The sequence below is a fragment of the Manacus vitellinus genome, unplaced genomic scaffold, assembly GCF_001715985.3.
Source record: "Manacus vitellinus isolate BGI_N305 unplaced genomic scaffold, ASM171598v3 scaffold_3_pilon, whole genome shotgun sequence".
Lineage (NCBI taxonomy): Eukaryota > Metazoa > Chordata > Aves > Passeriformes > Pipridae > Manacus > Manacus vitellinus.
The window spans coordinates 11635166-11661623 of NW_021940535.1; the positions used below are offsets into that span (position 1 = coordinate 11635166).

The 26458-nt window shown below is 42.7% G+C and overlaps 1 protein-coding gene across 1 annotated transcript; it reads right to left on the reverse strand.

Moving 5' to 3' along the window:
- Nucleotides 1-6925: 6925 nt before the first annotated feature.
- Nucleotides 6926-25411, reverse strand: BFSP2 (beaded filament structural protein 2). Its single transcript, XM_018075224.3, has 7 exons — nt 24906-25411; nt 17114-17196; nt 15080-15236; nt 13129-13290; nt 8632-8760; nt 7932-8152; nt 6926-7168 (listed from the first exon to the last, which is right to left on the reverse strand). Exons 1-7 carry the CDS (start codon nt 25359-25361, stop codon nt 7165-7167), a joined length of 1212 nt encoding a protein of 403 aa, XP_017930713.1. The 5' UTR covers nt 25362-25411; the 3' UTR covers nt 6926-7164.
- Between the last annotated feature and the right edge of the window lie 1047 nt (nt 25412-26458).

Sequence of the window (26458 nt, forward strand, 5' to 3'; positions counted from 1 at the left end):
AGCGCCGCCGGCCCCTCGGGGGCGTTCTCCGAAACGGGGCGAAAGGCGCTGACGTTGCGGCGCGTGAGGCCCGCGCGCGGCGGGCGCGGAGGCGGGTGGCCGGCGCGGCCCGCGGATTGGCCGAGTTGGGCGGGGCGGCGCGTGCGCGCCAAGGGCCCGGCTCGCTCGCGCGGACACCTCGCGCTACCGCCCCTCCCCGTCTGGGCAGGGATCGGCTCCATGTGGGTGTGACAGGTTGTCCACGAAACTGCAGTGTGACACCCCCCCGTGCTTGCCAGGAGGGCCCAGTCGTATCCTGGGGCGCATCGGAAAGAGCGTGGCCAGCAGGTCGAGGGACCCTCTACTCAGCCCTAGTGAGGCCACATCTGGAATAGTGTGCCCAGTTCTGGACAAGGAGCTACTGGAGAGGGTCCATCGAAGGGACACAAAGATTATTAAGGGAGCGGAGCATCTCTCTTATGAGGAGAGGCTGCAGGAGGTGGGCTTGTTTAGTCTGGAGAAGAGAAGACTGAGAGGGGGTCTCATCAATGCATATAAATATCGCAGAGGCAGGTGCCAAGGCGGTGGTGCCCCACTGTTCAGTGGTGCTCAGAGACAGGACAAGGAATAGTGACAATAAACTAAAACATAAGAAGTTGCACCTCAACGTGAGGAAGAACTTCTTTACCTTGGGGATGGCAGAGCACCAGAACAGGCTGTCCCGGGAGGTCGTGGAGTCTCCCTCTCTGGAGACATTCCAAACCCACCTGGACGCGTCCCGTGTCACCTGCTCGAGGTGACCCTGTCTTGGCGGGGGGATTGGACTACGTTATCTCCAGAGGTCCCTTCCAACCCTAACCATTCTGTGATTGAGATCAGCTGCAGCTCCTGGGGAAACCCTTGGCTGCTTCCTGCATCGGGCTGTGCCATGAAAGAGGGACATTCACCTTGGACTCAGAGTGTGGCAGGAGTCACTTCTGAGGAGACTGAGAGAGCTGCTGGAGCGGCCCCAGCCCTCAGCCAGTCCTGCCGGCTCTGGGCGCTGCTCGGCCTGCCCAGCTCCCACCCATGACGTGAGGTGATGTTCACTCCCAGCCTGGACTGCAGTGACAAAGGCGCTGCTTCCTGCACCCCAGCAAGGGCCGTGAGCTTACACTGCCATTGTAAAGGATTCAAGGAAGTAATTTAGCTTTCATCTTGGAGATGGTGTGGTTAAGTGAGTAAGCCTTGAAACACCACTCTGTCTAGGATGTCCGGATGTCTTGGCGTCAGCTTCCTAACTGCTTTCCTGACTCACACTGAAGCCTAGGGAATATCTACTGGAAAACTGACTTCACAGTGGATGTCTGCAGATTGTCACCTCTCCCTTTGGGTACTGTAGTGACCTTTAACTCTGGAAAAAAACATGGGTATTTAAAAAGTTCACTGTAGCTTCAAAACGCGTTGTCAGAAGTTTTGGGGCAGGACATTTGGAAAAACAGCCTCAGACTGTCATGAGTCATAAATAATGCCATGAAACACTGTTTCTGATTACTTACTTTGTTGGTCAGCCATCAAAAGGAGATAGAAGTTCCTGCTGGTAAAGTGTAAGCCCAAATGAGAATTACCTATCAAATATGTATTGGTTTGTATTATAATTATATAAAATTACACGTTTATACTCTTGAGTTATTTGATACAATTTTGTGCTTTGTGATATTTTCTTTTGAAATCATTACATATATGTGTATATATTAACATAGAAATGAAAAGTTTTTCCAAACTTTGGAGAGTGACAGTCTCAGTTTCTGTCCATGAAAGTACTGTTATTTAGTGGTTTTCATCCATGTTTCTCAGATTGTTTGAGAAAAACAGGGGAGGTGCCATTGTCATACTGCAGAAAGAGGTTAAATACGTGATGTCTTCATGAAGCATCAAGTAGCTGCGAATAACTGAGTCACTGTAGCCAAGTGTTTTGCCTTTGGGAGATGTGTTACAGTCATATTTTTATGTGCCATCCTATGTCTTCCCTGTATTTCTCTACTACCTGTGTTCTTCTAGGGTTTGAGCCTGCACAGAGCAGGCCTTGAGAACTAAAAGCTGCAAGTGTAACAGTTTGTCTGGTAACACCAAGAATGCCCGTGATCAACTACACTTTCTATTTGTGACAGAAATAATTACTGAAGTAGGGAGCATATTTGGTAGCTAAGTGTCATTTTCTGTGCCTCCTTGGTGCTCCCCTCTTACTCTCCCCTTCAGCTGATAGAAGGTTTCGTGGAAGGTGTGACAGGGGACAGTTGGGTGTGGAAGAGTGTTTGACATTCCTTTTGCTGAAGCGCTGCATTCCCTTGTTTGTGCTCCATTATTGCCCAGGAAGCCAATGTACCTCCACGCTGCACTGTGCTGTGACTTGCAGGCTCAGCACTGATAATACCATGCAACTAAGCAGGTAGTTTGTGTTCCTCAGCTTTTGTGGCTAATAATGGCCACTAAGTATAGTGCTGTGCCTGATTCTGAATTTCTGCAGCTGGTAAAATATTTTAGTTGCATTATTATGGATAACCCCATTATCAGGCTGATGAAAGTGAACCTGATGCCTTTTTGCTGCTTTTAGCATCTGCGTCACTTGTCTCTTGCAAACACAGTGCTGCAAGGCTGGAATGCCCAGCTCTGGATTAGAAACTTAATACCTGTCAGGAGCAGAGTACTGAGAAACATTTCAGCTGTTAAATCTGGAACAGACTCAGCGGAAACCATGGAAAATAACAGCAACATTTTAGGCCTCGGAAGGCTTAGATTCAGATTTAAAGACATGTCTCAGTTGGTGCTTTAAAGGAAGCATTAGTTATGTGGTTATGCTTGGATTTGCCTCCCACCTCTAGTTTTATTTTTATGTAAAATTGTGAAAATGTGCTGATGCATGGCATTTGTAATTCACTGTGAATGCCTTGTGTTGGCTTTTACAGTTAAGATTGTTGCTGCGTAAAAAGTTAGATGCAGAAAAAATGTCACTATTTGTGTTTTCCTTTCTTGAATTCAACATTTCTCAATACTTGCACAGAGGACATTTTGCTGAAGAATGGCTCGCAGGCCTGGCTGGCAGAAGTAATGTTTATAATGGAAGGAATATGGCCAGAATGCCACATTGCTGTGATGGGAGCATGAGCTCAACACACAGCTTTCTGCTGCACTGTGTATCACTGACCTGTGTGACCCACCTTTGGCAAGACACAGCGCTCTGATGCCTCTGCTCAGGTACGGATTTACCTGGAGCACTGAGAACTTTGTCTCTTTCCCTCCCCCACATTAGCAGTGCACGCTGCAGTGTGCCTGTCACGGCACACAGTGGTGCTTGCCTGCCTCTCTTCTCTGTCCTTTAGCTATGGTGAGCCTTGCCATGATGCTGTTCCCTGTGGATCTTGGTGCATTTTATAAAGCCTGAGGTGTGAAGCACTACTGCATGTAGGGGAAGTGATGCAGCAGCCACTGTTCTAGTGGAGAAACTGAAAGGGAGGAAAGTCGAAGTGAGTTGTGGGTGATGCAGGAGTTAAGAGCAGACTTCCATTTCCAGTCCCCCAGTGTTTCATCTTACCCTTACTTCTTTGTACCTAATTGTCATTCTGTGACATGAAGGTGGTAGCACTGCAAACTGCTTTGACATTTGCAGAGCACAAGCAGAAGAACAATTCATTTTGTAACTTTCAGGCAGATGCCTGCTTGAGGAAATTGGAAAAGGTGCCATTAGGTGCAAAGCAGTTTGCAGAAGGGTTCTGGTGTAGTTATCATCACAGCATGGGCCCAGTTCTCTTTAGGAGCTTAACCTTCCTCTCAGCTCTGAGGCTCTCTCTCTGTAGTTTCAGACCTCTACAGCCAGAAGGGAGAAGTGTTATCATGCCCATTTCTTCACCAGTAATTGCTATCTGAAAGCAGATAGTGGTGGCAGCAGTCCATGGTGTTTTGTTAAAATGTTAAATTTTAGACAATGCCAGCTTGAAAGTGACCTTAAAAATAATCTTTTAACAATAGAATCAGTATAATAGTCCTTATACTGAAATGCAAACAGTAGAATGATAGGCTAGAGTACTAGTTCTTACCTGGTGTGCTGTTTCTGCTCAGTGTGAAATCTTCAGTGAGGCAGGGACTAGCATAGGGCTGGCACCCTCTGCTTCTCCCAAGGATGCAGCAGCATCTGTTCAAGCTGTAGTGCAGAAGAAGCTGTGCCTGGCTGAGGAGGAGGATAAAGTACTATGGTTTGATAGTACAGCTCATCTGACCTAGTGACTAGCTGTCACCAAGGTGGATGGCTGTGCTTTACAGCCTGGACTAGTTCCTCTTCTCCTCCCATCTCTGTTCTGCTACTGGTGCAGGTCTGCCCCTGCAGTAGCCTGATTCAGGGGACTGAGTGGAAGGAAAGCTTCCCAGCATTTTGCAGGGCTAATTTTCTGCTGATTTTGATTCTTGAACTGTCTCCTGAGACATCAGCCAAGTGTTGGTGCTAACAGAAGATGGTGCAATGGGAATACATAGCATGCAAGGGGGAGTAGAGATGTCCTTTTGTGCAGCAGCTGGCTGTTAGATTGTATTATCTGTACGCTCATAACAGCAAATGCCACAAATCCCTTCATAGGAATATGGGTGTCAGAGATACTGCAGCAGGACATCATAAAATCTGTTTTCTCATCCTGGTTTTCTAAGGAAAACCAGCTGGAAACATGTTCACATGTATCTAATAGAGCAACTGCTAGACTAGGGGATAAATATAAAGCTAAATCAGTTTATGAATCTCAGTGTGTACAAATAGTTGTGAAAGCCTTTAGTCTCTCATGTTCTCAATCTCCTGTCTCACATGGTGAAGACTGTTAATGCTTAGACAACATTCAGGCTGGCAAGGCATGCTGGAGGGGCTCCTAGGCAGCTGGCAGCAGTCTGTGTAAAACTACAGAGAGATTTCTTCACAAGAGCTTTAGCTTGTCATATGGAAGCACTTTGATTTAGAAGGGCCAGACGTGCTACATTTGACTTCTGATGGACTATTCACAAAAATAATCTTTTCTGTGGCTTTTAGTCTTTGCTAAGGATAGAGAGAAAAGCTGCTAGAAATTCATTATTTATGGTTAGATGCTTCCTCCTTTTCCAGACACTTCCCCATGCTGAAATACCTTGATGATTTTGCAAGAAACTATTTCCATTCCAATGAATAGACATCTCAGTATGAATCTAATGTAATGTTTATGAAATAAGCTGGATCATGGCATATAAGAAAGCTAAAAAAAATATCTTTGTTTCACATGACAGTATAGTTGTAGACTCAGAATTTCATCAGGTTTCTCTCCATCAATGGTATTTATAAAGAACAGTTTCACAGTGCGATAGCCAGCAGTTGCTTTTCATGCCTGAAGCATCACTAGAAGATAGCAAAGAGATCTGAATCCAGATTGTATGTTTTTATGCTTTATAAAGTCCGTCTTCATTTTCAAATCACAGGGATATTGCTCTCTCTTCTGTGTCAAGAATGAGGGGGAGCTTATGTTTTGTTAATGCCAAAAAGTGACCATTCCTAGACACAGTTAGCCACAACCCGAGCATCTGTGCTATCTCATTTCTTGTACCACTGTGTGTTTATATTTTCTCTCATCATCACTATTCCTGATAGAGTCCCAGTTTAGTAAGTTGTCTGCACTGATGTGTGAGAAAGTAATATTGCTGCTCTGAGGAGCCTACATTCTGTGAAAAAAAAAAAAAAGAGGAAATCTGCCATCATCTGCCTTTCTTTTTTTTGGTCATTGCTGGGTAATCTTTTAATCCAGTAATTTTTTGATCAAAATCTTGCAGGTAGTACATGCCAGATGGACTTTTTGCAAAGATTGAATGAGGGATTGTTTGTCAAGTAACTGTATCAGAAAGGATTTTTCATGTGGGGGGGTATGTGCAAGGAAAAGCATGACAACACTTGTGTGCCTATTCCTGTAATTTACTGGTGGATTGAGTTTAGTGGGTTTCGAGGGTGTTTGATTTTATCATATGCTGTGTGCCATTTCTCAGTAGTCTTTCAGTCTGCTCTGTGTTGTCAGTCTGAATTGTGTTGTCACCCACTGTAAAGTCTTAATCCAACGAACACATGTATGGTTAACTTCATTCCTATGTGGAGACTTGTGAAGGAAAGCCAGCCATCTTCTAAAATTTTGTGTGATAGAGGCAAAGGTTCATTATGTTTCTCTGAAAATGCAGGATCCATCTTGGCATTTTATATGTATGGCACGTGCAATACAATGAGGTTATCAATGTTTAAAATATAAAAGAAAGTCAGAAGTGAAAGATGGCAAATATTTTTCATCATGATACCATCAAAATAAGGGAAACTACCTAGGGTCACCCATCATGTTGATGCTATGTGGGTGCCTGTTCAGAAGAAGTTTGGCCAACCTGCCTTGGAGAGATGTTGATATCAAGAAAGAACCAAGCATACAAAACCAAATATCAAAATATATCAATATATCAAAAAGTATCCCATTTGCACAAACTGACACCCTGGCTTAAGACTCAGTATTTAGTAAAATGATGCAACCTGGATTGCAGACAGAACTGCTGTTGCTGTCCTGCACCTTCAGCTTTTCCAGCAGTTTAGTCTAGAGTTAAAAATGTGTTTATAAAGTACTGCTGGCATGTTTGCATTAATGACTGCTGGTTTATGTATTGCAAAATTAATTGCATTGAGTTAATAGTGCACTTGACTGCTTCAGTGTTGTTTGAATTAGATTTCATACTGCTGAGCTGATGGTCTTGTGACGCAACAGAGCGCTTGCCATTTCCATGTGTGCACAGTGGAGGGGTAGTTCAGTCTTAACACATTTGTACCACAAAAAAGAAGAGTTTAGTTGCTAGGCAGTGGAGGGCTGATGTTCTTAATCTAAACCCCTTCAGCTATCATGAAAAATACGGGAAAGAAAGAAAAAGCCAAACAAAACCCTGATATTCTTTATTTTTATTATAATTTTAACAACATGAGTAAATTGAAATCTGTAAGCAAAGCAATTACATGAGGAGGGTCTAATAAAGTTGTTCAAGCTACAACCTACTTTGATTGTTGAATCAAACTGAATAAAGCAGGCTGCTTTGATGGGTTTTTAGCTTCCACGAACATAACTGGCAGTGACATCTTCTTTTGCTTTAATGGCAACGGTTTTCTCTGGGCTGGGAGTTTCATAATCAGCTGGAAGTAGAAAAAGTAGAAAAATAAAAATTGGTCACTACTACAAATAAGAAATCTCATCAGCTTCAGCAGGATCAGATTATTTTAAAAATTCTCCTTGGCCTGAGAAGAAGAGCAAGTAAAAATCTGTGGATCAGATTCTCAGAGGTTCCATGACTAATGGTGATTACGGATCTTAGCAAAGCCCAACTAAGCAACCCAACCCAATCACTGTAAAGGTGTTTACTGTACTTGACACTGTAGAGGTTATTCCTAGAGGACAAATGTTAAGAGCCTGAACTAAATTTCTTTACAAAAGGTACAGTCAGTAATCCAAATTCCACCCTTGGACTTCAGGAAGAACTTATGTGCTTAGAAAGGGAGCTTCCCCAGGACCACTGCTTTAATATTTGGACTTTGGAAGAGGAGGGATGGCATAATGTACCCAAGGCAACCAACACATTTCCTTTGCAGCAACTAATGTTGTAAGATGCTGTAGTAGCTTTTTACTATCACATCTTAAATCGTCAGAGAAGTGAAACTCACGGCACGTTCCCAAACTATGTCCCTTTGTGTTAGTGCTGGAAACCATCCTTCTCCAACACATTAGGAATCTCTGTTTGATGGGATTCTTTCCTTTTTGCAGCTTCTCCAAACCTCACCATCTACTGCCCAGTCTCATGAATAAGAGAACCATTGTGTGGCTTCCAGCAGCCACACAACCCCTTCCCAGGGAGCACATGTTCTCCATCCCTGTGGCACACTTGCTTTTAAGGAAAAGTACCTGCTTTGCTCTCCATCCAGAAGGCAGTGATATGCAGCAATGTCTTTCTCCAGCTGTTGTTTGCTGGTCAGCAGATTTTCACGGTCCCGCTGCTGCTGCTCCGTTTCTACTTTGATTTCTCCCATCTCTGCCTCCAGCTTGGAAATGACAGAGCCTAGGTTCTGTAGTTCGATGTCATGCCAGTGCTTGGCGTCATATAAAGAGTTCTCCAGACCCCTCTTCTGTAAGGGCAGGACAGCAGAAGATAAATCAGTCAGTTTTCATATGCTTCACAGTGATTTTTATTCAGGTTTGGCCAATATCTCTATTGACTGTGTTTAAGTGGAGATGTAATGTTTTGAGAATTCCTCTCTTTAGATACTTTGATATTAGATATTATCATTATAAAAGCTGAACTACTCTTACAAGGTGCAGATATTCCTCACATTGTCAAGTACTACCCACCCAGCAATCTCAGTGAAATTATTATTCAGTGTGAAGACATTGAGGATTGAAATTTGGAGCCTGGTTGTCAAATGTGGGACACTTAGTGCACTGTGTCAATCAAGAAGAGCCCAGAAATGTCTGGCATCTCTGGAAGCAGTATCGGCTGGAAAATGGGACTCAGTCTTAACTCTGCATCCCAAGATGGGAATGTTCTCCTCAGAATGCGTGTTGAAATCTCACCGAATATACCCACTGAAAGCCCAACACTGCTTACCAAGGTTCTCAAAGATTCGGTTTCTGCTTGCAAGCTCTGTATTTTGCAGGCGGTTTCATGGAACTCGGTTCTGAGGCCCTCCACCAGCTCTTCCTCCTGGGTTCGCACGGCAGCCGTCGTTTCAGCTGCCTGCCAGTAAAAGACGGTGACTGTCATCACAGCCCACTCAAATTATGTTCTAGCTTCCTTACATACCAAACTGACAGTTAATGCTTTCACAGTTTGTGGCAATTCTGACCTTAAGTTTGATTACTGTATATTAAATCCCTCGGTTAAACAATTCTGGATACTTCCTACTGTCAAAATTATCCTAAAAATGGCTTATGCATTTTACAGCATATATATTTTATCCATGTCAACAACAGCTGTTCAGAATTCATACTAGTACATTTAAAATTACCTATAAAAAGAAAATGTTGCTGTAATTGTTGATTTTGTAGCTATACTATAATATTTTTTTTTTTAAATTAAGTGTTTTCACTTAGTCTGTTGGTTTCCAGAAGGATTCAAACCTCGATTTTTCACATAAGATTCTATGAGTCAGCAAGTCATATCACAGAGGTCAGAAAAATAATTTCTGTTAATTGAATTAAGTAATTATGCAATTTCATACTCTTGTGGCTTTGGGGTTTTATATGTGTTTGGTTCAGGCACCTTGAAAATAGGCGAAGGAAAAAGTACCTTAGTAAAAATAAAATGTCTATACTTTTTAATAAGGGCTGAGATCAAGGCTTTTCAATCCAGTGCTCTGGGCTTTCTAGCAAATACCTACATTTCTTGTGGTTGATGCTAAAATTAAACTATGCAAAATATTTCCATTCCACTCTAAAAATTCATCTTGACCTTGTTCTTCTTTTCTGATTATTCATTCTTTTATTTTAAAAGTAAGATCAAATTTTTAAAAATCTAGGACGATGCACCAGAAATAATTTTTGTAATTCTCTTTGTACCATCATGTGAACCCCACACCTTGGACATCATGAATGAAATAGTCTCAGCTGCAAAAGGTAATTTAAGTACCAGTTAAGTCTCAAACAGAACTTTGGATTTAGGAACCTGTGTTGTGTAGGGCTGAATTTCATTTCAAACACCAAACCTGTCCTTTCCAGCAAATTACACAGAGTATTTTCTAGAAATACTCTGTAGGGACTTGTGCTTCAGAAAGACATAATTCCACCTCACTAGTGCTAGTGAACCCAGCCGAGTGAGCATGGACCTGCCACTCTGGAGTAAATTGTGTCTCCTAAATTGTGTTGAGAGTGTAGTCTGCAAGTTATTATGGTATGAGGACTACAAATGCCTCTTTTTAACGAGATACACAAGGAAGGGAAGGTGCCTTTGCATCTATATTTATAGCCTACACAAATTACCTGAAACCTGGTGTCTTTCTCACATTACTCTTGCTGGTGGCCCAAATGCTACCTATAAATCCAGCTTGTCTTTAAAACAGGTGACACTGAAACACCTCCAGGACTTATCCTAAGCTCTCACAGCTACCTGACATTAGTGGTGTGAATGATAGAACAGGCAGATGGAGTAGATGGAGGTGGCCACATCAGACTCTAAATACCAAGGATGACAGAGCAAGTAAGCACACACTGAATGCACTCTAAAGCTTTTGGGACACACAGGGTTTCCCCATTCTTCTTACAGGATTACCAGCCCCAAGAGTCCATGTGTGTGGTGGCGCTGGGCACTTGGCCTCAACTTTGGGGTTCCTTCTGTAGAGAAGTGCAGAAGTAACCTTTGTGCCCTCTCCACTAGGTAATTCCTGTTTTCTGGGGACTCTTCCTATTCCTGACATGCTCCATAAGGGAAAGGCTATACCAAATTGTGGTGACCACAAACAACTGGATTAATGGAGGGAGAGGATGAAATCTTCATCCTAAATTTTTATCATGTTGCTGCTTGAGTTTCCTAGGAATCTGTGGATTTCAAGCACATCTGTAAAGTTCTGAGCCAGGCTTTGTGTGTGAGCGCAGAATCCCTCATTAGTCTGTTTTTCATGGAGTCAAGATAATGATTAGGATGATTAGGGATAGAAAACCAACATGCAGGGTCTGATCAGCATGATATCTAAAGAAGTAAAGTTACTTTGATAAGCTCTTGAGAGTTCTGGGAACATTTTAGCAAAGTAGCAAAGAAGGGAGAAACAACTGACATAATTCACAAGATTTTTCAAAACCTTTTATGAGATCTAGTGTAAGAGACAACAGAAAAAGCTGTGTAATCATGTGCTCAGGGCAGAACATTTCCATGGATCAATAGCTGGTCAAGAGACAGCACGTGAAGAGGAGGATTAAGGTCTACTTCCATTAAGACAGAACCTTAACAGCTTGATGCGTTAAGGTTTACTGCCTTGGGAATCAATAATGAAGTAGAAGGATTTATGGATGGCAGAAAACAATACCGATTAGCAATGAGCAGTAGTGGACGTGTGGAATCAGACTACATGAAGGAATAGTGCATCATCAAGTAAAGCATTTTCCAGGGAAAAATATTAAATAGCATGCATGTCTTACAAGGGTTTAAATCACTTGTGTCAATTCAGGGAAAAGCTTTGAGCGTTGTGGACAAAAAAGTGCACAGGTGAAACCAACAGACTGGAGTTTTGAGGTTACTAACTCATCAAGTCCGATGTGAAAACCTGTTCAGTATGAATTTAAATTGATGTGTTTTGGTGCCCGAATACCCTTGAAAAATCTAGCCAAGACTGCAAATCTAGTCACAAGACAAAGCAAATAAGGCAAGGAAACAAGTCAGAAAATAACAAAAATACTGCCCTCATGTCAGTATTAGGGTATCATTTGAAACACCTTGTGACCTGGTCACAGCTACACCAGGGAGTAGGTGCAGAAGATAGAAATTAAAATATTAGGGACCAAGGAAACCCTCACAGAGACACATTGAAAAAAATGGTAATGAAGAGCAAAGAAGTGGAGGGAACTGCTTTCCCTCTTCTGATGTTACAAAAGAGTAAGGGCAATTTTTTTCAGAATGTGGATAACCAAATGGTACAACTTAGCCACAAAAGATGATACTAGTCCAGAAGCTTAGTTGATAAAAGCTAAACTCTTGTTATCTGTACAAATAGTAACAATCTGAACAGATCTGTATCTGTATGAGATACAAAACTGCATCATCTGGATTTAATGGGAGTTATATTTGGGGTCAAAAGCCCCTACAATGTCATACCAGAACCTGTGCAGAACAAGAACAGATCTTTCCAGAAATCTGTGATATTCTGCTTCTTCCTCTCACTAAAAAAAAAACCAAACAAAATCAGGAACAACTGAAACTAGTAAGAGCTTAGAGTGAGATGGCCAAGTAGGGATGAGTTGGGTACCAAAGACAGGATAGAGCAGTCCACTATGAGCTGGCAATTTTCTCCCCAAATGGTATCTCTGAGCAGCTGAAAGATCAGATATTGAAGGCATGAAAGAAATAAGAAGTTGTAAGGGTGTGTTTGCACAGAAGGAGAAGGAGGAGAAACAAACAGGACAGGGAAGTGAGAACACTGAAGAATTTGGTGCCATCAGAGTGATGCTCATTTTGCTGAAACCTGTCAGTGGGTCAGGAACAGATTTTTCTTCTTTATTTTGAAAATGAACTCAGAGCTCGCATATATCTCTGCAAACATATTTCTTGGTTTTGTTCTTTTTTTTCTTGCTATTTCAATAGCCTCTATGCCTCTCATGGCAACTCTTTACCTTGGAACAGGGGGGAAATATTCTTGCTAAGTATTTCTATAGCACTGCTGTAGTTATGATTAGCTCTTTCATGCTCTGCTGTAAGAGCCAACTCAGAATGATATGGCTTCTATCATATAAGATCATCCACTGAACTTAATGTTTCAGTTCTGCAAAAATACTGACTTCAGCCAGGTACTTTGGAAAAGAAGTGACACTTCATGACAGAAAAAGCTGCATTAAAAGGATATTTCAGACTCAGCTTCAGGAGAGAGAACTTTTAAAGGGAATGGCTATTATCATTATCCCTTTTCATTTCTAAGTTAATATCTGGTTTTCCCACTGCTGCCAAAGGAAACAATATCAAGGAGAAACCCATAAGGAGTCTGTAGTGTAGAGCAATGTGTTTTGCCTCTCTTGATTTATAGACACTTGTAAATTATTCAGTGGAGGAACAGTCCTAGTAAGAAGGGTAATGACTGTGACATATCCTACAAAGAAGGTATCAACCGATTAAGGTTTTTTTCTTAGCCAACACTCCAGAGCCCTTAAAAGGCTCCCACAGGCACCTGCAATATGAACAGGGCCACTTCCACCACTGCTTAACTCAGTGAATCCCACAAAAGCCCCTGATGTTTATGAGTGTATTTTCTCACGGACTTGGACCAAAATCTTTTAGATTTCTAATGTCTTTTTTGTAATAAGAAAAAACCCAAACACCCAAACCTCAAAGATACTGCAGAGTATTAGAGAGATTTTGCGTTTGCTTCAAATCCTGTGATGTTGGAGAGGGTTACAGAGTGCTGACCTTGGTACGGAGAAGGGCACCTGTCTCAGCACGATTCTTTTCAATGTCTCTCTCCCAGTGGATTCTGATTTTTTCCAGAATGTCATCCAGGCCACTTCCCATGGGAACATCAAGTTCTTCGAGCTGAGATCCAGCAAGCTGTTTGTATAATACCTTCACATCCTTGAACAAAAATAACAGACATAAAACAAAGTGAACTGGACAATTGAATGGTATCTTCAGAGAAGCTTGAGGAAGAGCTCTTTTGGTGCCGCAAACAGAGAGAGTAATTAAATTTTGTCCCAGAAGGTGTCTCTACATTAATGATTTAGTGCACTGGAGGGTTTCTTTTTCAAATTTTTGCCTTGCTGCCTCTCTATAGTGGTGCATTCCTCTCACCCCCTTGGGCTGCTCTATGATCTCAGGAATTCTCATTAGGCCTCAACCTTGATCAATCAGTGGCTCTTGGGCTGTTAAGCTCCCCTTGAGCTAATCAGAAACACTGTCTGTTCCCTGTTGCCTAACAAACTTCTCTCGCCTAACAGATAGTCAGTTATGCTCAGTTAGCCTTGGAATATTATTTGCCTGAATCATAGTCCAAGTGGAACAATATTATTGCTACCAGACTTCTGAGGAAAATTCCAATAATTATCATCTTGGATGACGACCAGGATGGAGATTGACAGATGACTAGAGCCAATCATCTTCTGACCCTATAAACGGTGGTTCTGAGTGAGGCCCTTTGAGCTCTCCTGGACTGCAGTGGGCTGTGAGCAGCAATCTCCCTCCAAGTGGGACCTCTCAGAGCTTGGGAGCTTCCAAGTTTGCAATACTCAGAGGACCATTGCCAAAAGCTGATCATGGGGCCCAGGCTGATACCCTTGCTACTCCTCAAGGTTCAACCCTCACCTGCTGAGAGATGCAAAAGCATCTGAATGAGTATTTCACTGAACTTGAGATGAAATTTTTAAAAGGTACTTTTTACATATTCTTTGTGTCTGTGTATGTGTGTATGAATTGATTTAAATATCCTATAGCAAAGTATATATACATATTGAATAGGAAATCCTATTGGATCATTTTGTAAACGTTAAATTAGTCAATGATCAGGTGCTGACAAACCCTTGAACTATAAACTGTTGACCAAGTCTGAGGTTAAGTTTGGACTCGGCTGCACCTAGTCTCCATGAGGAGTTTAGAAAGCAAGGGGGTCTGCTCTGAACCTCGTGACTCAATGGGAGGGCCTCCCCTAACCCTTTTGAGCCCTTACCCTTTAGCACTTTTACCCTTTGCATCCCCAGTCTCTATGTAAACCATCCTAGATTGATTCTAATCTGATTTTCCTTTGTGAGCTTCATCTATGTGGGATGAATAGGGTGAACCTTGCCACCAAACTTAAGTTGTGCTTTCACAACTCATCAAACCTGCTTTCGCTAACACCTTTGATGGTGATTCTTTGAAGTGACCTAAACCCCTCCTTTGTGCCACTGTCCCTGTGACTTGCTTCAGTGTTGTGCTGCTCAGGATAAACTCAGCTTGGGAACTGAGCAGCTTGCTAAGCCAAGCAGGGTATTTTCAGAAGAATCTAGTTAATGCTCAGCATTAGTGCAACAGGACCAGAGCACACGCATTTGCTCCTTACATTGGATCTCGGTGTTGAGATGTCCACATATGTGACTGTGCAACCCCAAGACCTTCATGTCTGACATGAAATGAAGTGATGACATCATTTCCATGTAGTATTTATCAAACGAGAAAGAGTTAAAACTTAAATGTAAGTAATTTGATCATGCCTCAGGGGTTAGTGCTTTAAGTTAACAGGGAGGAAAGAAATAAGAGTAGGTTTCAGGAAAATCCCCCCACCCAGACATAGCAGGCAGAGTGTTTAATGTTTGCTTTGCACTAGATGTATGATACCAACCAGATGAAACAGGCATACACTGGCTTTGCAGTGTCCCAGGTCTGGACTTACTTCTTCATGAGTCTTTGACAGCAAAGTTAGTTCTTCCTTCATGCTCTCTATCTGACTCTCCAGGTCCATTTTAGTTAAATTGGCATCATCAATCACTTTATATAGGGAATTAATTTCATCTTCCACTGCCTTTCTGAATGGCTGCTCATTTTCATACCTGCAGAGAAAAAAAAGCCAAACCTTAACAAAGCACAGCTAAGCAAAAAAACCCTGCCTTTTTTTTCTTTTTGAATGACACCGTTTGTGCTAATTAGCTCGTGTGTCCCAGACAGAGGCACAGAAACACAGATAATATACTTTCCTCTCACCTTGTCTCTCTATACTTTAATTTAACTGCCTGAAGTACCCTGTCATTAAATCAGAGTGTAAGAAAACAGGCCAAGTTAGCAGTCTGCACTATGGTGGTTATCAGCCTGGTCGGGTTCCAGAATAAGCACAGAGAGGTACGTGGTCTCTTGCTATATCTGGTATTTATATACAGTATGACTGTGGGTGGCCTTTTCTCAGTTTGCTTGACTGTAAAATGAGAATAACTACTCATTTGTCTACATAAAAATTTTTCAGAGAAATGCTTAAAGAAAACGCACGCACATCAAACATTACTTTTACTAATGGACATGGTAATGGAAGTCTGGTCTTTGTTCCAGGGTCCTGGCCCATCCTTCAGACCAAATCCCAGTAGTATCAAAATAAACAGGAAATTTCAGTGATTGGTTTGTCAACTAGAATTGCTGTTTGAACAAATGGCTCATTTCCAAACCATGGTTGTAATGGAAGTGAAATTTTGGCAGGCAGTTGCTATTCCACAGCATGGCTTCCTGTATTGGTCTTGTTTGTAACCTTTTGTTTTAGCTTTCCATTAAAAATATGCATTGCATTGTGAATCTCCTTGGGTGTGAACCTTTTGTGCCAAACCTGTCCAACCTGGGGATCTGGTGGCCAGGAAGGTTAGACAGGAGGGCTGGCAGCTGATGGGAAACAGCTTCATAAACATTTTGCCCCTTGAGAGCTACCTTCATTGCTGGGAGTTCAACAGCTTAGGAAAGTGGCACTGATCCCAGTGAGAATCAGGAGCTTTTACTTATGCAGTGGATTGATTTGACATTGGTTTTTTTATGTAGACTGCTTGCCCAAGTCAGCTGACATTTTTTAAAAGTATTTGCTGGACATAAAGCCATAAAATGAGTATCTCAGAGTTGCACCTTTCTGAAATAAAAGGCAAACCTAAGAATGATAAACACATTTTTTATATGATTAAATAAAACAATACCACAGAGAGAAACAGAGGTTTAAGGGATGATCAGAATCATAGGAAATAAAAATCAAATCATTTGAAATACAATTTTTGTGTCAGATCTTGCAATAAGCTGTATGTAAATGAACGAGTCCATTACGAGTAAAAGCTAGAAGGATCTTGTCTCCTGAGTAAAATGAAAGGAGTTTCATGCACTCATGTACATGAATATTAGGCCTTTCAAACAGAAAGACATTAAAAAAGTAGTTTGCCAGTATTTCAAATCTTCTTTTACTACTTATTTTTCTCACTAAAAACAAGGAAAGTCAGTGCAGCCTCTTTCTGTTTTCTTATCTAACATTTCCACACTGATGTTTGTGGTAGTTCAGCTTTTGCTTTTCAGCTGCTGTAGCAGAATGATTGTTGCTTCCAAAACCACTTGTGTGCTACTGAAAATTACAAATAAGAAGCACATGGAAGTCTGCCTTTATAAAATGTCAACCCAATATTAAATGAATACTGACTTCTCAGTGAGAGACCAATACCTGCATATCAAAGAATAGCTTAAGTAATATTGCTTGTGCACATTTTTGTTACTATGAACCTTCAAAATCTTCAAAAATAATGCTAGCATTACAATAATTTTCCTGTTGTAAAACCCCTCCCAAATCATGGGGTTGAATATGCAACTTAAAAAACAAACCCATTCTACAAACTAAGCATTACTCCCCTAAGAAGTAAGCATTTTCCAAGGCAAAGTTTCAAAGAAAGTGGCCAGCTAGGTGCCACCACAGGACTACCTGTCTTTAAAATCTTCAGCACAGGCTTGAATATTCTCGGTGTGCAGCATAAGACGGGCATTTTCAAGGACTGCTTCACCCACCTAGAAGAAAGAGACAACAGAGCTCAAGCAATGAAGAGCTTCAGCACATGCTCTGCGTGCACTGTTCATGTATCTTAAGCAGATGTACAGCTTTGATTCTGAAAATAATCCTTTATCCTAGGGCTGTTCAAGTGGCTCATTCCAGATAATTTAGTCAATTAGTTTTGTACATATAAATTCTTTGCAATAGGCTGTAATTTGTCATCAAACTGTTCATTCCTCCTAAGCATCTTCTTGTAGAAACACATTTATTCTGATCATCACCAGTTTGCAAGGGGCAAAATTCATTGCTGTGCGCAAGGTAGGTTCATCATTTAAGTCCCATTTATACTTTCTAGATACAGATTAAGTAGACTTATGCAGTTCCTATTCTACTTCCCATGTCAGCAGTCCTCTTCAGGGTCATCCTCTTCAGTGAGCCACGGAATACTTGTTGCTCATGCCGCCTGCGAGCCCTCCTCAGCTCCCAGAGCGTCGTTTTTCTTCTCTGATGGGATCCTGTAGGCTCTTGCGATAGATATGAGACCTGAGAAGCAGGCAGTCTTCAAAGATTATTACACTGATTGAAAAGATTGGTCAAATAAGATTGTGGTATCATTGCTACGGCTCTGGGGTGTATCTCTAATGTCCAAGAGGCACTGAAGGGGTAAGCAAACCTGAAAGACTTGTGACTTAGCAGCTTGTTGTGATTCAAGAAGGTTACATAAAATGATAAAAAGGTAAAAAGGACCACTGCCTGCCCTGGAGTCACACGTGCACTGAGCTATGGACGTGACCAAAGACATGCTGAATTCAGTACTGAACATTTCTTTGGCCTTTTTCAGTAGACACCCATGAAAATTTGCAGTTGAAACTAAATCATCCCAAGAACAAGCGCAGATTTTTAAGCTGGCAAGGAGAGTTCTTGAAGCAGAAAAATCTTTCTTCAAATAACTAAGTGTGCAACTAAATAAGATTGTGAACCACCCAAAGCATTCTGCTCCTCTGAGGTGAAACAGACCATGCAATGTGGAAACCTCAAGGTTGCATCCAGACAAGTTATCTGAAGTACCACTAGTGGGATTGTTGCCTTAGTATGTTCCTACCTGCTCTTTGGCTGGCTGTTGGTGATGGGGTGGAGGTGGGCATGCAAGGCTGAAGCATTTCTAGGTGGTAGTTAACATTTACCATTATGAAGAGTGGCTTACTGCTCCAAATGTCTTATAGATGTTTGGACAAACAAATATGAAATACATGAAGGCACCTGATAAGGAGACGTGGAGGAATATAACCTGTTCCTTCAACTATCCAGCCAGCTCTGCTGTGCAGCCCATGAGTACAGAAGACTTTTATATGCTCACTTGCACACGGAACTGTCGCTTCTTTGTTGTTCAATCCCTTATTTCCTTCTCCCTGACTTTGCGCAACCCCGCATTACCAGCACTAGCCTAACTCTAACTCCATCTGTGGCATTTCAGAGCAGCTGAGCAGGGCTGAGACTCTGGGGACATACTACTCTGCTGTCCTCAGGTTCCCTTGTACCAGGACACCTGAGTTTCTCCTGAAAGATGGAGAAATGACATTTAGTATTTAGTTTTTACATGGCAGCAGCACAGAGGTAGAGGCACTTCTTTGATACAAGCTCTAAAATTTTGGTTATTTTTCTTCTTTTTTTTTTCCTTTTCTTTTTTCCTACAGAAGTAATTTTGTCTTCCTGCCAACTCATACATATGTGGATCTTCACAGAAGCTTTCATTTTTCTTCCTGACTCAAATCAAGGAGCAGAAATGCTGCCTTGTGATTTGCCTTACGCTGTTGAAACAAACCCATTTGCCTCCGGCAGGGATCCCATGCGGTTACAACATCTGACCTAAAGTCTGATGAAAATGAATGTCTTTGAGGGAATTGGGAACATCCTGTGAGCAAAAGTAATATTAAATCCTGTGAGCTGCAAAGTGCCACTCAGAGGCACGTTAATGGCTAAGTTTAGAGCCTGAATCCAGTGTAAAATATCTTTGGGACTGCAACGAAAGCAGAAGCAGGGGATAGCTGGTGAATTGCTGCTGCCTGGATTTCTGCCTCTATATGGAGACAGACTGGTTTTTAAAAGTGCTTTCCAGTAGTGATTTGGTGGGTTTATGGAGGCATTTGAGGTGATTTCTTACCTGCCCCACAGTGGATATCTTTACCAGAACCCCAGTACCATATTCTTGATGCATATTTTGATGATGGTCGATACCCTGATTCTCCTCTTCATAAACCAGTAGCTCATGCCAAATACTTAGTGAGAAAGTCCAAGGATTTCCAAAACTGCACAAGACCCTGAATTCTGCCATGTAAGTAGAAATGGTACTAAAAAAAACCCAAACTAATGCTTGGAAGTCTTCAGGAATTAGTGTTGCAGTGGGAGCCAGCAGGCATCAGCCTTTCAGCCATCCTGGAAATCACCTGTAACCCTTTAAATCCGACAGTGAAGTTGAAGGATAAATAATGACACAGTAGTTTCTATGTAGAAAGCAGGTTTCCTGAAAAATTCTCCCTGATTTGCATGAGCTGTGAAAGCCCTTTCCTAGGCTTCAGAAGAAGAGATGTAAGACTTCCATCTAGTGGCTCTTTTGTTTGATTAAATTGTCATAATAATCAACAGCTGGATGCAAGTATGCAGCATTAGTGAGACAGATTTATAGCCACTTTGTTGACACATGTACTAAAATATATGAAGCAGTAGTTTAGGAAACACCCTTCTTTGTGTCCATTAGAAATGAGAGGGCTTGCAATGCTGCAAACACTCAGATGTTGCCTCCTCTGCTTGTAAAGCAGAAGGCAATACTGTCCTGCCTCACAGGGCTTCTGGGAGTCACTGCGATGCTCATGTGGCATTTATAGAGCCAAAATGGGAAGTGTTAAAAAATGCAAATATTATTACTAATAATAACTCCTTTTAGTCACATGTTGTCTTTCAACACTCAGATCTGTGATGCACATACACCTTGTGATCACAATTTGTTTCAGCTCTTGAATTAACAGTGAATATTTGTGCTGTTAAACATCTTAACTACAAAGGAGCAACAATTTCCTTTGATTTCACTGTGATTTTATGGACATGAAAATGCAATGTTAATTTTTAGGAAAAAATTTCATGAAAATCTGCATCAACATACTGGCCCATTTGCTGGGTTACAATCGGCATCAAGGAAAACCAGCTCCTTCAAGGAAGTGTGCAGACTCCGGACTTGATAAAGTGTGATGTGATACAGACACGGGGGAGAATTTATTCCTCATCCCTGGTGACTGGCAACTTTTGATTTTTAACAGAGATCTGGCCAAATTTGGCATTGCAAGATTTACTACACTTTTCAAATTCTTAGCTGTGCTTTATCTACAGTTTTGTATAGTTTTGCTATTCTTAAAAATGCCTAAATCCTTTCTGACTGCTGCTAAATTCTTGGCCTCAGGTGTGGCCTGTGATAATGAATCTCATGGCTTAATTATTCATGTAATGGAAACTTCTCTGGCTTTTAACTTCACTCCAGTTAAAGCAAATGATGCCTCCACGGAGAAAGATCAGAAGATGCCACTCTAGTCTTTCCTTCCACACGCACAAGGAAATAGTTGATATCAGACCATTGCCTTCAACACATTTTAATTCACGGCTAAAATCAGGCTAAAAGCATGCAGCTCACTGCCAAGCAGTAAACTCATAATGCTTTTGGTCATGCTTTCCATGTCAAACCCTTTCTCAGAGCCTGAAGGAAGAAACAAACCTCAAAGGCAGCAAGAGCAGCATTTCTTGCATTGCCCTGGGAAAGGTAATACCAGGAGAGAGCCTGAAAGATTGTTGGGTCCTTTGCTGACTCCTGCTGCATCCGGGGAAACTTGACTTCATTTATACATTGGATATTTTGTAAGTACACAGGACTCCATCAAAGAATGTCTGGTTCTCAAAGCAGGAGATACCTCCTAAAGAAATGATCTGTAAACCTGTAACGTTGTCCGAGCATGAGGAGAAAATCTCACACCCCCTTTGCAGCTGCATGAGAAGGCAGCCCAAGTTTCCACTGTTGGAGGTTGCTGAGAGAACATAATTAAAACTAATTTCTTGCCATGCTCTGTACAGCAGCTGATCAAGCTTTGTGCCATTTTGTGGGAGTTTGTTGTACCCTTAGATGAGTTGCAGAGTGCTGTTTCACCCATTTACAGACACTGATCACGCACTGTGTTGTGTTCGAGCGTGTTACAAGTAACACTCAGCGGCTCTCCTGGCCCCACAGGAAATAAATTACTGGGTGCAAGTCCAAATGTGGCAATTCCTCAGGCTGTTAGACCTGCATATTCTCCAGGCTTAATATTAACACCAAGTAAACGCTTATAGCAAGGCCAAGTGCAAATAAAAGTAGCTCTATGGAAAAGCTCTGGAAGTCTTTCAAATGCTCTCAGCCATGCACAGGATGTCATGATCAGTCACAGCAGTGATAAAATTGGTCCAGGACATTGATTCCTTCTGCCTTTGTGTTTACTCCTGTGATCTGAACTGTGCTATGTGCCATCTCATAGACAAAATAAATCTCTGTGTCTCCCATATAGATGTAATTGAACGGTCACGGAAGCTGAGCTACTCTCTTCGCTTTGTAAATACCCTGGGATTGTTTCAAACATCCACTTTTCCCAGGTGCTGCCCTGTTCCATGAGAAGAAACTACCATTGCAAAGAACCTCCTATTCTGCAGAAGAGACACATTTGAGTAGAGATAATAATTTCCACAAGAAGACCAGGATGAAGCCTGGAGGAGAAGAGTATGCACTGGGTAAAATCTGTGTTTCTGTCATGGATTTGTATTTCTGTCATGAAATTTTACTTCTGTCACATGAATTTCTCTTGGCAAGGATTTCTCATTTCCCTCTTTTTTTCTGCAAAAATCCTCCCAATTAGTGTGTGTCCACCTGCTCCGCTAAAAGCCAGCTGCCCAGGCAGATAATTAATGCTGCGAGCTGGATAGTGGCTTCCCATCATTCAGCTCCCACTAGTGATCCCCTGCTGCAGCCATAGCTCTGACAATTGCAAGGAAACACAAATGTTTTTTCCCCTGAGGACACATGCTGTCTGAGACACTCATTGACACATTTTTTTTCCCTTAGCTCTGCGTTTGGGAGATATGCTGGCATCCAGTTGTTATTGCTGGGAAGATAACTACCCAAAATTTGGGATGCTGGAGCACATCTCAGAAAGGTTGGGAGGGAAATGGGACCTTGGGTCCACTGAGACAGACCTCTTCTGCACTACTGTAGAGATGGGCCTGTCACATTTCTGATTTTGGAGCCAGGAGAGTCCTATGTGGCCGTATCCTTGTCTTCTCTCTAGCACGGCAAGAGGAAGGGGCTCCTGTCTAGATTCCCCCCCCTCCTCCCCCAGCTGTATATTTTTCTTTGCTGCTTCTTTTTCAAAAACTGTTCCTATTATGAGTGCTTGGGTTAAACCAGGTGGCTGGTCAAGCGGCTTTCCACCCCAAAACTTTCACAGCTGCTTCATGTGAATGGCACCAAGGGGTTTTTATGGCTGCCAGGCATCCCTCCAGCTGAATGCATGGGGCTGGCCAGGAATCAAAGCAAAAGCTCAGATTTTACAGGAAGCTGAGAACAGGACATGTCACTCTTAAAGAAATTAAGATGGATGTGGACATCTACAGAAAATCTAAATATATTTACAAAAATTACATCCAGAAATGTATCTGCCAAGTATCTCATTTCTGCTACGTGTTGCTCCTGAACACCTTTTGCTTTTTTAACTGGGATATGTCATGGCAGGAGGGTTCTGACTTGGTTTCAGCTGTTTCTGCAGCAGCTGATTTTGACATTATTTTAATAAATGTGACAGTTTTGATGTTGATGCTGTCATAATTTTTCCAGTTAGCCCCAGGATGAATGAGTTAATTGGTGTTTGGGCTGGATGAGGTCCTACTTTGAGATTTGGTTAGATGCTTAGAAAAAAAAGTGAAGGAATCTATTAATCAGTATTGTACATAACAGCTTGGATCTTATTTGGGAAAGACAAAAGCCACTAAGTGATGTCTCTGAAGTAACTGGGAAAACTTTACATGTTCTCTAACGTGTTTTGATGGTTAAATAGATATGGATTATGCTGATCTTTTTCTTTTATTTTCTATGTTACTCACAAATAAGCAATTGCTATATAGCTTTGTTTTTCTGATTTTTCTATAGAAAGAGCCCAATATTCAAGCCATATTTCATCATGAGATGCTCTTACTTACTCGTAAAAAAGAAAGGTAGAGGTGAGGTGCAAGGATGACTATAAAAAAAGGTTGTAAGGAAGGCAATTTGGATGAAAAATTATTACATGAGCAGGTTTATCTGCACTGCAATGTTGGGGTTTTATATAAAGAAAAATCAAATAGTCCTTCTTCAGGTACTGACCATCCTACATTTTTGGTCTTAACCATAAGCCCTGGTAGGTTTTACTGGTGAGGTCTACAACTGCAAAATGGGACACTTGTCTGGAAAACGTGGGATGGCGGCTGCAAAGCATTAACTCCCTGTTCCTCATCAAAGTTCCCATCTGCCTCACTGAAATAATAGTTTTGAGGGGATGGCTTTTCGTAAGCACCCCAAATTCAGAGCACCTCAGCAGCTAGTCTTTTCAGCAAGCAACTGTGTGTTTTACCCATACAAAAAGGTATCAACTTTAAAAGTTGGTGCTTAACTGGGTGTTTCTGACACGATCTTATGCCCCCACGTTCCAATGACATTTGTAGAGTCCTGCAGGAAGACTTGCCCTAATAATGCAGAGTAAAACTGGACAGCCCCAAGGTAAAACACACAATTTCCTTGGGGAACTTAAAGTTGGCTTTCACGCTTTCTGAAGACCCACTGATTGCATTTGCTGTGCCTGCACAAGTGATGCTGGGAAGATGTGTGCAAGGTGCCAGACACCAGTTCTTCAGAGTCCCATCTGCTCCAACTGGCTGGGACTTGAGGAGCCGGCACTTGCATGGTGCACCGAGAGAGACCTCAGCGGACAGAGTTCTGTGTTCACTGCAAGCAGGACATCGGTCTGCAAAGTCTTACTGGTTTTACTGGTCAGCAAAAGGAACCATTTCTTGTCCATGAGGTCAACAGAGAGACCACTTTGCACAATAAACATTTGTGCCATATGGAAAAGGTGGGAGTCAGGGATGGTGGGGTGATGAGAAAGGGAAGGAAAGGAGTCACTCATCTGTAGCCATGTAATTATTATTTTTAAATAAACAGGGCTTTTGAAAATGTGATTAAGCAAACAAGGCAATAAAGTAAAAATCTGAATTGCTAATAAAAAAAAAAAGTGCTTGTAATGATATCGTGTTGAGGGATAACCTAATTCAGTCCTGGCAGTTTTCTTTTAATAATTTTGATACTCAGTGTAATAACCACAGATTAAAAAAAAATAAGGAAAAAACCCCCACCCATTCTAATCAGCCCAGATTATGGCGCCTTGGGGTGCATTTCAATCGCTCCCATGTGCAGGATGCCTGAGGCAATTCTCCCGCTTAATAGGCATTTTCCACAACACACTGTGAAATGATAATGCTAATTATCATGAAGATAGATTTAAAACCCTCTGTCTATGGCACCGCGCCTTGAAATCAGGCGACATTCATCAGCAGCATCAACCCTCGCCGCTCAGGGTTGCTCATGACTCCCCGCGTCCCCCCCGGCTGCCAACAGCGCTCCGGCACTCACCTGATGGTAAATCGCCTCCCAGTTCTCCCTCAGCGCTCCCCAGGTGCCCACGGTCGCCGCCTTCTTGTCCAGGTAGACTCTGATGTGCTCCTCCAGCTCCTGGTTGACCTGCTCGAGAGCTCGCACCTTCTCGATGTACTCCACCAAGCAGCCATTCAGGCTTTCGTAGGTGAGACCCCTACCCTTATCCAAGCCCGGGGCCAGGGGCACGGCTGAGGCGGAGCTGCGTAGACCCTGGAGGAAGACGCTACTGATGCCCAGGGCTCTACGGGACACTCGGGTGCCCAGGCTGCTCACGCCGCCGGTGGGAACGGTGCCCACGTAGACGCCGGGGGGTCTCGACAGGCTCACTCCACCTCCGACGCTCACCCGGCGGCCGGGCGGCCCCGCGCTCTCGGCCGTGGAGGAAGGGGGCTGCTGCCCCAGGAAGGACGACCGGCGCCTCGGCAAGGGCATGTTGTCGCTCCAGCCTGCCGAGCACCGCCGCTCAGCCCGGCCGCCTCGCCCCGCACTGGCGGGAGGGATGTGCCGAGCCCAGCAGGTTGGGGCTCGCGCGGGATTTCGGCTTTGTGCGACGGCTTTCTGGAAGGGGGGCTTTGTGCTGCCTGGGAGCAGCCGTCACATTGTCCGGGCGGCTGCTGGGTCAGCAATCCCATTTCAGGGGAAATCTCCCTGCTGCTGCTGCTGCAAATGTGGCAGATGAAAAGCACAATAGTGTTTACGGGGACAGCGGGACAGGGATTCGGTACAACGTACGTGTTAAAATACCAGCAGTGTTTTCTACGCTGACACCCAGATGATTTCCTACCCTTATAACCACAGGTATCAAGATATATATTACAAATGTATTTGCTGCCCACGCCAGTGCTTTCTCCAGACAGAGTCTACCACAGCAAGACATTACCTAAACTTAGCAAACCCCAAAGCTCTGAGGAGCCAATAGGGCCACAATGGAGCAGAGCCAAGCCAGCCTTTTGCTGCTGCAGAGTAAGGAATGCTTCCTCGGCCCTGCTGCAGCTTCTGGACTTCTCTGCAGTTTGTCTTTACCAAACAACCGAGGCTCTCTGAGACAATCCAGCAGATTTTAATTAGGGAGAAGCACCCTCACATCTACCCTTGCTCAGTGAGTTTAACCTCACATAATCAATTGCACTTTGTCACCACATGCGGTCAAAGAAGTGAAACTGGCCCTTTGTTGAACGGACAAAGTGAGGCGACTGTGAAACGAAAGAAAAGGACAGAACAATCCTAGAGACTTACTGCAGGAGAGATTTCCCCTGCTCTTCTTTTTACGTCACTGTTCTTTAGCAACTATGATCAAGTGGATAGTTTATAGGTATATATGTTCATGGTACAGTGGGATCCTTGACAATACAATGTTACGTCTAGCTTTTTCTACCTACACACAGGGATGCTTCACAGCCAGGATGCCATTCCAGTGTAGGATTACCATGTGCGCATCTTTGTGGGAATGATTGTAATGTGCTGATGTTGGGCATTGCCCTAATGCAGAGTAGGTTTTTACAGGGGCAGCGGTGAATCTTTGGCGAGAC

Coding starts and splice junctions, on each gene's coding strand:
- BFSP2 (XM_018075224.3), bottom strand. CDS start 25,361: ATGCCCTTGCCGAGGCGCCGGTCGTCCTTCCTGGGGCAGCAGCCCCCT. Junction 17,197..24,905: donor GGGAGGCGATTTACCATCAG/GTGAGTGCCGGA, acceptor TCTTTCTTCTAG/GTGGGTGAAGCAGTCCTTGA. Junction 13,291..15,079: donor TGTCAAAGACTCATGAAGAA/GTAAGTCCAGAC, acceptor TTTTTGTTCAAG/GATGTGAAGGTATTATACAA.